General features: G+C 49.1%; 1 protein-coding gene across 1 annotated transcript in view; it reads right to left on the reverse strand.

Annotated features, from left to right (window-relative positions):
• Positions 1–9,048, reverse strand: part of LOC103773477 (cartilage oligomeric matrix protein-like) — a gene marked incomplete at its 3' end in the record, with an annotated part of 9,561 nt that extends 513 nt beyond the window's left edge. The window contains exons 1-6 of the mRNA XM_008940845.1: positions 8,955–9,048; positions 6,792–6,877; positions 4,551–4,602; positions 1,997–2,169; positions 859–996; positions 81–158 (exon numbers count right to left, since the gene is read on the reverse strand). Of these exons, the coding sequence (XP_008939093.1) occupies positions 81–158; positions 859–996; positions 1,997–2,169; positions 4,551–4,602; positions 6,792–6,877; positions 8,955–9,030 (603 nt within the window). The remainder of the gene's footprint in view (positions 1–80; positions 159–858; positions 997–1,996; positions 2,170–4,550; positions 4,603–6,791; positions 6,878–8,954) is intronic.
• Between the last annotated feature and the right edge of the window lie 3,977 nt (positions 9,049–13,025).

Below are 13,025 nucleotides of genomic sequence, written 5' to 3' on the forward strand. Positions count from 1 at the left end.
CCCAGGGCTGGTCCCCAGGGATGCTCCCCAGGGCTGGTCCCCAGGGCTGGTCCCCAGGGGTGCTCCCCAGGGGTGCTCACCCGCGTGTTGATGCAGATGGAGTTGGGGACACAGTTCCTGGCAGCGCCCGTCTCGCATTCATTGATGTCGGTGCAAACCTGCCCAGAGGAGCAAAGGGGCATTGGCCTCACTCTTCAGCAGACACCACGGCAGCTTACAGGGTTGGGGCATCACCAGGTGCTGATGCAAAGCCCCCGACACATCTTACTAGGAGCCACAGCTCCAAGTTCTCCTTCAGACAAGCTGGAGCCAGAGCCCAGCGGTGCTGCTGAGCATCACTGAAGGTCACTCAGCCTCCTCCAGGCTATGCAGCCCCAGCTCCCTCAGCTGCTCCTCACCAGCCATGTTCCCCAGGCCCTTCACCAGCTTCATGGCCCTTCTCTGGATCCACTCCAGCCCCTCAATGTCCTTCTCATCCTGTGGTGCCCAACACGTACCCCATTGCTCGAGCTGTGGCCTCCCCAGTGCTGATCCCTGCCCTCCTCCTGCTGGCCACACCAGTGCTGACCCAGGCCAGGATGCTGGTGGCCACCTTGGGCACACGCTGGTTCACATTCAGCCACCCGTCCACCAACACCCCCAGGTCCTTCTCTGCCTGGCAGCTTTCCAGCCACTCCTCCCCAGGGAGCACTGCCTGGGGTTGTGGTGACCTCCTCCCATGGCATCAGCCTTCCCACCCACGCCCAGCCACCCTGTATTGCCCTCCCACCGCTGTGCAGGCTGAGACCTTTGGGTCACAATTAGAGGGGAAAGGAGTTAACAGCTTCTGAAGGAGACAGAGAAGTTTTTGGGCCTTACCTGTTTGTTGGCCCTGGCATAAGCCAGTCCCACCCCTTCGACCCTCTGGCCGGTGAAGCCGGGGGGGCAGGGGTCGCAGCGGAACCCGGGGGAGGTGTTGATGCACTGGACCTTGGGGAAGCAGGGGTTGGCATTGCACTGGAAGGGAAGGAGGTTGTGAGAAGGGTGAGGAAGGCTCAGCCCAGCCAGCTCAGGAGGCAGCTCCCAACGTGGGGCACTGCTGGGTCACGTCCAGCCATTGTACTGGGGGTTTTTAGAGAGTAAAACAAACAGGCATAAGAAGCTCCTGGCTTCCCTCAAGTGGAACATGCAGCTTCCCCACCTCCCTTTTCTCCCAGGTTCCAATATGTGCAGACCAGTGAAACAAATCCACTTGCAGGACTAATTCTTCCTGGGTGACATCGGCCCAGGCAGAGCTGCCTTCCCTTCACACTTCCCTCCAGCCTCGGAGCCCAGAGCACTGCACCACTCCTTCCACTGGGTTGGAGTCTGTTATTTTCACTGCCTTAAGACACTTTGAGTTGCTGGCTGGAGTAATCAGCGAGCACAGGGCCATGGTTTGGGAACCAGAGAACAAAGGAGCCTCATGGACACACAGAACTAATGGCTGATAAAGCCTTGCATGGGCACAGAGTAAACTTGACAGAATGCCACACTTTCTAAAAAAATAATAAAATGAAGCAGTATCTGCCCAGGGAGGTTTGATTTAAAGGCAGAATTGAAGCAACATGAGCAGTGTGCTAAGATTTATTGTACAAAGGACTCCTTGGGAAGCACTTGATTCTATTCCACACATCATAAATCTTATCTCTAACAACTCATCAGCCATTAGCTCGAAAGATTGCAAGACCAAAAGGGACCGTTCTGGTCTTCCAAACTCACCTTCCTGTGTGGTAGAAACCAAAAGATTTATTGTCTTTGAGGCTCTGTGTGTTTTGGGAAGGAATTCCTGCCTAGACTGGACACAAACCCACCCCCGAGCAGAGCTAAGGGAGCGTGAGACACGGCGTCCCTTCCAAGGAAAGGCTGTTTCTGTGCAACTCCAGCTCCGAGGGGAATCCCAGGACTTTATCCCCAGCAGGCCAAGCCCAGGCAGAGCCAGGCAGCTCTGGAAGGCCCAGCCCTGCTGGGCTCCTACCTCGTTGATGTCGGTGCAGTGGGAGCCGTTGCCCGAGTAGCCCGGGGGGCAGGGGCCGCAGCGGAAGCCGGTGCCGCTCTGGGTGCAGGTCACCCCGGGGAAGCAGGGGTTGGGGACACAGCCCTTCAGCTGGGTCACCGTGATGAGCGGGCCCGTCGCCTCCGTGTGCATGCCTGCAGGATGAGAGGGGTGCTCAGGACAGAGGGGTACAGCCCCGGGTTGGCAGCAGGGGGTTCCCAGGCAGGAGATCTCCTCGCTGCCCTTCTGAGTCGTGAAGTGGGAAAAGAACGCCAAGAGCATCAGGTCCAACCTCCACCCAACGCTCCTGTGACCACTAAACCGTGTCCCCAAGTGCCACATCTAGGTGGTTTTTTAACCCCTCCAGGGATGGGAATTCCAGCACCTCCCTGGGCAGCCTGGGCCAACCCCTCACCAGTCTGCCAGGGAAGAAATTCTCCCTAATATCCAACCAAAACCTCTCCGGGTACAACCTGAGCCCACTTCCTCTTATCCTATTGCTGGTCACTTGGGAGAAGAGACCAACCCCCACCTCATTCCAACCTCCTTTTGGGGAGTTGTAGGAACAAATAAGGTCTCCCCTCAGCCTCCTCTTCTCCAGATTAAACCATCCCAGTTCCTGAGGGCTGAGCAGTTGTAGCTCTGTTTTGTAAATGCAGCCAGAAGCAGCAATCTGACAGATTTCTGAGTCAGAGCAGGCAAAAAATAAATAAGAAACCCCAGAAGCCTCAGCTCCCAAAGCTCTTGTGCCACCATCCATGTTGGAGGAATGCCCTTGGCTTTGGAATTCCACAGAGATCAGTTCTCTCTGGGGTTCCTCTGCAGCTTCACCTCACCGGGGGTACCGACCCAGCAGAACCACAGGGGATTGAATCTGGGAAGCACTGTGGAGGTGTTGGCAGCCAAAACCTGTGCTGTCAAACAGGTCAGCAGGGTTTGCAGCAGGAAAGCACTCACAGCAGGCTCTCCTGCCACACATCACATGCTACCTGTTCTCTCCACAGGGCTAGGAAACCTCCCTGCACCCTGGCAGGTGAGAAATCACTCTGTTATTCAGGCATCCATCACTCCCAGGCTGGAATACAGCAATTCTACCTAAGCAGATGTGTAGGAAACTCTAACCTGTATAAAATGCTACTGAAGTCCTGCTCAGCAGCACCCTGAACAAACTGAGCCTGTCCCCACCCTGCTACCCACCAGCTTCCCTTCGAGAAGGGAAATTTCCTGTCAGCCAAATGCCAGGGTCTTGTCCTCATCCTCATGACCTGACCCCCAGCACGAGAGAATTTGCAAAATTAATCTCTATGGGATGCAAAACTTCTCTGAGGCCAACTCAGCCTTGTGAATAAACTTTCCCAGCATCCAGGATGGTCACAAGTCTCCCACACCCGATACTCTAATTGGCAAGGACCCTTTTTGCTCCTGCTTTCTCCAGCTTAAAAACCTGACATAAAAGAAAGAAAACAAGACAAAGACCAAGACCAGCAGCAGCAAAATCTTCACTACAAACAAGACCTCCTCTCTTCGTGCTGCTCTTCCTGAGCAATAATGAGAGAAGCACACGACTGCCCTGAGTCACGTTGTTCAAGGCATGACTAAAAGAGGCTCAGACTGTGCAGTGAGGAGCACATAAAGCAGAATAGCAAGTGGGGAAGGCAGAAATCAAGTAACAGGGAGAAAGTTCAGGACAGTTTTATGAGCAAATTATTAAACTGATGGCTGTGAATGAATGCACTTCTGCAGTGCAGGTCCCAGAAGCTTTGGCTAATCTCTTTTCCAGCAGAAGGAGAAGCTCTCCAAAGGCAGAAATGGTTCTTGCTCCACCCTTTGAGTGGACTGGCAAATAACAGCACCTCCAAGAACCACACTTCCAGCAAAGCCAGATATACTGGAAGGAAGCTCCAGTCTAGAAAAAAAAATCATTATTGGGGAGCAGAGGGCAAGATTTCTCTGGGAAAATTTACAATCCTCTTTCCCAAATCCTCTGTAAACAAGCTCTTTGCTTGGATGGTGGCAGCACTAGGATGGAAGGAGTAACGGAGCAATGCCTCTTGGGGGTGATGTTCTCTTCCACTTGCAGCTCAGGAGGAGCCAGCTCTGTACCCCAGGGTACCAGTGTGCACTCCCAGGCAAGCCTGGGCTGCGGGCTGGGCTGGCAGGAGCTGTGCTGGGCAGCTCTCTGCAGCAGAACGGGGCTGCCCTGAGCAGAAGAACAGCTCGGTGTGGCAGGAAAGCACCAACAGAGCCTGTTGCAGAAGCAGTGGGAGGAAGGGGCTTTGCTGCAAGGAGAGGTGAGCTTTTTAAGGCTACTTCTGCACCCCATGCTTGGGAAAGGGGTGATGGCTTCAGCTGCTGTGGAACCATGAGAGAAGGCTGAGACACTGGTCCCTGAGTGCAGAATGGTGCTGGGGGGGAAAGCATCACTCCTATGGAGTATTAGCTTTGGGGAGATGGTCCCAGGTAGCATTTTACTACTTGTTTGGTAGGAAGGACCCGGGGGAGGCAGCTGAACATGGGACTCAGCTCAGTAACTCACCACAGGCATCACACTCCATGACTGTGTTCTTCAGGAATGTTATCTCCTTGATCTAGAAGAAAACCAGAACCACCACTTAGCCCAAGGGTGAGCTTTGCTCCCACACAAACTAACAACCCAGAAAACAGGGTGTCTGAGGCTGCACAGCTGCTTACAAGCAAGTTCCCTCTTACCCCAGAGTCTACGCTGAGGATTTTTTGGATGCTGAGGTGGCTTCTTTTCCTTGCTGTCACCCTCTCCCTGCCTAGAGTTCCTACAGGCTGACTCCATAACACTGTTCTGTCAGAGCTGCAGAAACACTTGACTTAAATACACAGGAACAAGTGTCATAGAAAAAGAGAAATCTACTTTATTTGGGTCTTCTGCTCTAGGAGACACTGACCCAGCAATCCCAGAGAGCTGCTTTATCTGCAGTCCAGGCCCTCCATAAGCCAAGTCTGGAGGAGGTTCCCCTGTGAGCCACTTTTGCAGATAATATGAATAATCTTGGACATTGCTTATGCCACCCTGTGGCCCTAGTGCCCTCACCATGAGGATATTTAGGATCTGTTCAGGGAAGCTCCTCCCTCCAGACTTCCTCTGATCTTCTCCAGGGTCCTATCCCTTCAGGTGTGCTTCAGTAAAGGGGTGGCCTCTAGCATCAGCAGTGCAAAGATGCTGTTGCTCTGGTGAAGAAAGGACCATGGGACAGGCACTAGTGGGCTTGCTGGTCTCAAACTAACATTTATATGGCTCTCTAGCATCTTAGGTAGCAACCCCAGCAGACTTCTATCCTACAAAAGCCTTCCTGGCTTCTACAACTGATGCTCTGGGTCACCCTTCAACACCCTGTGGGCTTTGTTTCCATGATGATAAAATCATTTCACTTTGACAAAAGCTTCTGCTGATGTCTCTGTGCCAGCTCCCAGGTACAGGAACAAGCTTTCAGTCCAGGTTAGATTCTCTCTTCCCTCCAGTGCAGCCTGGGGTCATGTATTTTGATTAGTTAATGCAGAGATGGATCTAACCCAAATCCCCAGAGACTACCAAACGCAGAGCTGGATCTGACCCAAATCCCCAGAACCCTCCCACTAGAGGTGGGTGATGGGGAACTCAGAGCACTGCTAATATCAGTGCTCCCTTTGTGCCAAGAATCCTCCAGCCTTTGGCTGGGGAGAGTATCTGGCCTTTTATTGTTGTGCCTTTTGCCATTCTGATTGCCAACATCTCAAGATGCTGAATCAAGGGAACATCAGTTTTAGGAAATCCTTGCACAGATTAAGGAGTTATGAACTGCCACCTTGGCTCCCTACTTGTTTAGGCTGGTTTGTTTTCTGAGGAGGAGTTTTCTTGAAAGCACTGTTGAGAAGGTGACCATGGATTAGAATTAAAAAAAAAGGAGGTGGCAAGAGGAAAGAAAGAACAAATAGAAAACCTGCATGGAGCAGCAGTGCTGAGCTGGAAGGGAGCACTGGAAATCATCACTCGAGGCTGCCAGGAACCATGTCTGACCTGGTTCCTAGTAAACACTGGGTATTTATGCAGCAGCCTGAAATGTGAGAGGAACTCAAGGCAGCAGATGTTTTTGCAGATCAGAGGCCGCCCAGTTTGCCCTGGCATGGAGACCTGTCTGCCAGTCCAATTATCTGGCAGGGAGGGGCTGCTGCCCTCACCTCCCCCAGCGCAGAGAGGGAGAATGGAACCTTTTTCTAGACTTAAAAGAGAGTGGACCAGAGAAACCACCAACTCCTCGTTAAAACGGGAAAAGATCTAAGCACCCAAGAAGTGCTGGAGCCAGAAAGCCTTAGGATTAAAACAACCAGGGGAAAAAAAAATACAGAGCTTGTTTATTCTCCATATGGCTTTCCTTTCCAGGACCCTGAAAGGTCTCATCCGCCTTCCAAGTTTGGACTCTCCACTGATTCCATGGGCCCACAAAACCCAGGAAAAAGTGACTTGTTTTTCCAGTTGAATATATACCCACTGCCTGTGTGTGTGTCTTTTGTGAGAGTTCATTCTCCATGTATGCTGTTTTTCAGCAGAAAACAGTTCTCAGCAGCAGAATTTGGCGTGCAAACGAATCTGCTTCATCTCAGAATTATCAGTCTGATGGTGGGACCAGCTCTTGCCTGGGGGCAATAACCCTACTGCTCGTTTTGCTGCACAAAAAGCAGCCCCACAACTCCAGAACTCAGGGCAGGGGGCTCAGAGAGCTCCTTTGTGCAGCCTGTAAGGAACCAGGGCCCTCATTTCCTCACCTACCTGCTGCTTCAGCAAGTCTCGAACTTCCATCAGCACACGGTTGGTTTCTCTCATCTCTTCCAGCATTTCTGGCCCAACTTCAACTCCTAAAAAAACCCCAAAGTGGTTGGGAAAAAGCCACAGCGGAGCCATTAGCAGTACAAATGAATTGATATTAACTTCAGCTCGAAGATATGTATTAAAAGATCTATATTAGAGGCACAGGCTCCTCCACACCAGCCTCTGCCAGCTCCTGGCTGGAATTTTGCTGGAATTAACGTTGACTTGCAGGCAGGGTGGAGTTTGCTCTGGGCAGGGCAGAGGGTGAGAATCAGCAGTGCCTGTCAGGCAGGTAACAGCTACTACCCCCTGGCAAACCCCCGGGGCTGGCAGGCTGGCAGCTGTGGGAGCTGTGAGCCTGGCGTGGTCTCTGCAGTTCACACACAGGAAGGAACTGGCTGCCAAAAGAAGCAAATGAATAATTCAGGGCTGTGGAAGCTGCTCTGAAGGGCACTGCTGCAGTCAAGACTCTTTGCTGAGTCCATCCCAAACGTGCTGCCAAGCACTGAACGTGGAAAACCAGCACATCAGCCGTCGCCTCGCCTGCTCTCAAGGTACAGAAGGTTTCTTTTGCTGGAGAAGGGGTTTTTTTTTGGGTAGCAGTAGTTTCAATTTGCCTTCTAGTGGCTTTGGGACAGAAAGGAGACATCTCATCCATGCAACACTGCAAAATCCTGTTTGAGCTGTGCTGAACAGAGGATGCAAATCACCTCACGAGGTCATCTAGGGTATATTAAGGTGACCTTTCCACCCCATCTGCTAGATTCTGGGCTTGCTTAGTCCTCTGAGCATGAGAATCAAGTCTACACTCCAGCCTCACTCCAGAAGAATGAATGGAAGTAGCTCATTGTTTCTAGAGTTAGGTAAATTCTAAGAAAATTTGGACCACTTAATTGGGCAAAAAGTTGAACTCTGGTATTCTCCTGCCTGCCAGCTGAAGGTACAACCCCATTTCTCTGTTTTTTTTCTAGATTAAGTGGTCCTCTATCAGAAGTCACACCTTGCCTGCAGTGTAAGCAAGGGGAAAATGAGCTGGGCTCAGGGGTCTGCCTCCCTGAGCGTGCAGAATCTGCCAGCACCAAAGGCAGGATGTGATCCCCTGCTGCTGACAGCACAACTTCAGCATTCTCAGGTGCTGGCTGAGCCTGAAAAGCCTCACAGGTCTTCCCCACACACAACCAAAATTCAGTATTTATGACTATTTGTAGCCTCCCCAATACATTTTGGTTTGGGAATTCAATTGAAAGGACTACAAACGGGTCATTCTAAGACAGAAAGACTGAATTAAAGTGATGTTTCTTATTTTATTGAAAACAAGGAGCTTGCACATCATTTCTAACTTCAAACAGAGGTTTTGAATAAGCTCTGCAGGAAGGCTCCAGGCAGCTTCTGTTATTCCTGGGAAGAATTTTCCATCCCTGGTAGCAAGATGCAATTTAAAATAAAAGTTTGAGGTTGTTTTTTTTTTTTTTAATATTCAAATTCACAGTAATGATTCAACCACTCAGGAGCAGCTTCCAAAGGAAATCTCTGCACTCACAGACACTTCCATTCCTCTCCATCCTTCTCCCTGGGCTCCTTCTGGCTCCACAAGGACAACTCTGAATCTCTGCTACACTCTGATCTGCTGGATCTCACAGGTCCTCCTGGGGTTCAGCATTCCCCTGGTGGGCTCTTCAGAGAAGAACTTTGATAATGGACTTAGGGTGGCTACTTTCCTAGAAACCAGGGCTTCCCTGAGCTCTGTGTGCAGGAGCAGAGGGAATATCCAAGGATCCTGCTGTAGGACATTTGGTATGATCTGGGGTTTTATAACTTAAATCGCATGCAAAATGTAGATTAATTTAAATTACAAACCAACAACATTTCTTAGAATGAATGGGTTTTTTTCAAAACCCCCTTTACTCCTCAGGAGGGGAGCTGAGGAACATCTCAGCCTGAGCATTTACACAGTTAAGCTTCAAGATTCCTCCCGAACGACCCAATTCCTAAACGTTGCTTTCAGGCTTCCGTAGACGCAGCTGGAATGTTAAACTTCTTCCTCCTCCCCTCCTGCAAACCAGCATTTTCACAGGGGTCTAGAAAGCACACGAGCCCCAAAAATAAAGAATTAAAATGATTTACCTGCTCTTCTTTGCTGACCGGATGAGAAAGGACAAGAGAGGCAGAGGAGGAAAACAAACGCTAGAGCTGGAATCATCTTGGACTCTGCAGGCAGTGTGGACCCACGGGCTTCTCTTGCAAGGAATTTCTAACCTGCAGGTTTGCCTCTGCTCCCCATTAGTGTCTGTGGTTTGCTATTTATGAAGTCGCATTCCTTCCTCTGAAGTTCTTATTCTCTGATGCTGGACGAGGGGTGGACGTCATTTCTGGCTGCTGGTCCGCAGAGAACGTTACAAAAGTAAACAATATGAGAAACTCATCAGCAGAGTAGCTTGATTTTTTTTTGATTTTTTTTTTTTTCAGGCTGTCTTGCACCAAAATAGGTCAGAAAATTCCAGAATTAAATGGATTCTTTTTTGGATTGGGGTTTTTATTTCTTCTTCATGGGACACGGGGTAGACGGATGATTCATAGCCATATCCCTCACAGATTTTTCCTTCTAAAGCTGCTCACAAGATCACAAAAGACATCTGGACTTCACTAGAACTTTAGAAAAGGCTCCTTAAACTCCCCAAAGACAATTTCACCACTCACATTTGGAGTAGAGTTATTGAATCATCTTCTAGCTCCAAAGAGGAGCTATCACATCCTGCTCCAGAGAGGGATGGGGCAGAGGTACTAGCCCATGGAGGCTGAGGTTCTAATTACCCCCCACCCAGGCTTGTCTAAAGGAAGGTGCAGTGCAGGAGTGGTGGTGTGGAAGGAAGGTAGATTGTTCTGCCTGTCTGCAAAGCCACAAGGCTCAATCCAGCTTTTCCCATCACTCAGTCTCAACCCAGCTCTTCCCATCAGAAGATGCACGGATGGAGAAATCTCTGGAGCAGCCGAATGAAAATCTACCCAAAGAAAATCTTCAGGCTGCTCTATCAAGGAACTCACAAGTGAAATGGTGACCTGTGAAAAAGGTTAGTCTGAGAGCCAGGACGTTCCCACTGCTTGATTGTGAAATCTGTCAGTATGTTGATCACACAACACCCCTGGGACACGGACAGGAAAGCCCCAGGAAACAGTAGCTCAGGCTGTAAAGTGTTAGAGCAGCAGGAGCCTTGGATATATACATCAAGATTTTTTTTCTCATTTCGACCTCAGACCTCCCATGTTCAGGAAAAAACTTCCCATTCCTGTGGCTGTGCAGAAGCCTTGGAGGTAACGGGGTGCAGGCACTGGGGAGCACACAGAGCTACCCAGGCAAGCAAACACACAAGCAAACACCCCCCCCGAGTTTTCTGTCACAGGAATGCTGCAGCAGAGTTTTTACATGCACATGCCAGCTCATCTTGAGTCCCAGCTCAGCAAGGGGCTTCTTGCTGTCAGCTCACAGGTAAATCAGCTTTGAGGGTTTGATCCTTGTGGTAAGCAAAAGTGGTTTAGCTGGAACTTGGAACAATTGGGTTTCCCACATTTTAGCATTTCTGGGTCAAATCAAAACCATGGCAACTGATTATTGAACAGATTTTATTGAATATACTGGTTTGTTTTTTTTTTTCTAGTGATTTTATGGGAAATATTTACCATTTTTATTTTAAAGCAGGGCTCTCAGCCTTTCCTCATCACAGAGATGCTCCAGCCCCTCAGCATCTCCATAGACTCCACTGGACAATCTCCAGTGGTTCCTTGTCTATCTTGAACTGGGGAACTGAGGTGCTGGGGTTTAAACCCCCCTGAATGAGGGTTAGCACATGGATGATGTCCACAACCAGATTAAGAAAGACCTTCCTGACTGATTGTCACCCAGGGTTGGACCAGCCTTGGGTGGGAGCCAGTCAGGAGATCACCACCAGGTGCCCCTGCCTCCAAGTCAATAGTTTAACAGCTGCCTCTGCTTGCAGTGATGTGAGGGGTCTATTTACAGAGTACATGTAGTAGGTAAGGTTGCCAGGTCTCAGGAGAGTTCCATGACTGTCTGCTGCAAGAAGAGTTCCCAGAGATGGCAGGACAAGATGAAGACCAGGACAGAAAGAGGATGAGGGAGGTAAGAGGCTTTTCCTTGGCAAGTGCTGTTTGGTTGGAACTGGACTGATGACCTGGTTGCTAACTCCTTTCTTTGCTGCATCATACACTGTCAGTGAATGCACTGCTCAGCCACCTCACACCTTCTCTATGTGCTTTGGAATGGGCTGGTGAAGTCTTTCCTACATGTATACTGCTGCTAATGGCTTTGTCCTTCCTCCTGGGAGAAGTGGTCAGCAAAAGAGGAGTCCAGGATTGGACACAATACTCTAGAGGTGGCCTCACTAGGGCAGAGCAGAGACACCTTGTAGGGATGAGCTGCCAGTCACCAAAGCATTTAAAACACCCAGGGCCACCAGCAGTGAACCTGACTGCCACGAGAGCCCTGGTGGTGTGGGCAATGGGCAGTGTGGATGATCTGCAAGGACATCACCACTCTCCCAGAGACCCAAAGCCATTTCTCTTTGGTCTGCAGCAGTTTCTGGGGTCATTTCTATTCACTGACAGTAGCAAAATAACTGCACAAATTAAACCCTAGCTAGTTTCTACAGAGCTTCCTTGAGTTGAGCAAGACATGGTGTCTCCATGGGGTGAGGTCATTCCTACCTTTATTTTCCTTGGACTCACTTTATACCTTTCTGTATTCAGATTTGAGGACTAGAAATCCCTCTAAATCACTAATGCAGCTGAAACACACCGTGGCAGCTCAGAAAGTGTTTGGTTGTGGCTTGGTTATTTCTGGGTGCCTGTGTCTGGTTTAAAAAGGATGAATTCAAAAGTAGATGATAAATCTCAACTTGCCATTATCTGATGGGGAAACATTGTCTAGATCTATCAATATATATATATATTTTTATGCATTACTGATTTTAAAAAAAATTGAGCAGCAGATTGTGTTTATCTGGGCTTCAGTGTAAAGGTGGTTTTCACCCTGTGCAGTGCCAGCTTAGTGACACCTTTTTCCCCTGACTGGAGTTGACATCACAAATGAAACCAGCACACAAACAAACAACAAAAAAAAGAAAAGCTCGTACTAGTTTAAAGTTTAAATATTTTCCATCTCTGTGTTTTTGACTAATCTTTGCCAAGCGAAGGACAAAAGTCAGAAGGAAAATGTTATTTTTCAGTCTTGTAAGGTCAAGTTCTAAAAATAAGTGAAAAACACCTACACCCTCTGCAATGGTATGCTAAGGGTTTGACAGTGCTGCTTATAGACCCACGGCCATAAGAAACCAAATCATACACAGGATGACCAGTAAGGCTTTCAAAAGCCATGTCCCTCTTTTCCTCCCAATTCTGGATCAATAGCAGCACGGGCACTCTGCACAAATTCTTCTCCTCCAGCAGTGGAGGCTCCATGGACACCCTGGGCAGCCTTCCAGCACTATAGGAGATGTTTCCAAGGGATGCTCTTTAAGCCCATTGCTTCTTTTCTTATTCCCCAGGGACTCAGGGAGCAGATTAGTCCCTTCTCTGAACCAGCACTATATATTTGAAAATTTTGCATTTCAATGCTGTACTTCTGTAAAAGAGCCTGGTGATGTGTGAGCCTCCAAGTTTTAGATAATATAGAAGAAATGCTGTGCTTTTGGAGATGAAAAGCAATCACAGTCATTGCAGACTGTCAACAGTCCTAAGAGACATAAAAGTCTTGAAGTCTCAAGTAAATCTTAATAGTGATTTTTGTTACTCATCACAATACATAAACTATGGCTCAGAAGATACATTATCTATCATGGTGAACCAACATTGAACCAACCCAACGTCTCACTCATGAGTAGACCAGTAAAAAGCCTCCTACAGGATTTCACAGCCCAGACTTTTTTCAGCTTGGACTTATTTTGAAGGCTGTGGTCTGACATTTGCAAATTCCCAAGGTGCACCCCATGAAGGAGGCTGCACACTGGAGTTTGGGGCCCAGCTGCCAGCAGAATCTTCACTCTTGCCCTACCTTCCTCCTGTGTGCTTCCAGGCAAAACAAAAAACCTGCCTCAGAAGTTTGCAAAACATGATTTTACAGCTGATGTGCAAATATTTCACCCGTTGCTAAAACACCATCTCAACAAACAGGATTCCCAAACG

The sequence above is a fragment of the Merops nubicus genome, unplaced genomic scaffold (assembly GCF_000691845.1).
Source record: "Merops nubicus isolate BGI_N331 unplaced genomic scaffold, ASM69184v1 scaffold8985, whole genome shotgun sequence".
NCBI lineage: Eukaryota > Metazoa > Chordata > Aves > Coraciiformes > Meropidae > Merops > Merops nubicus.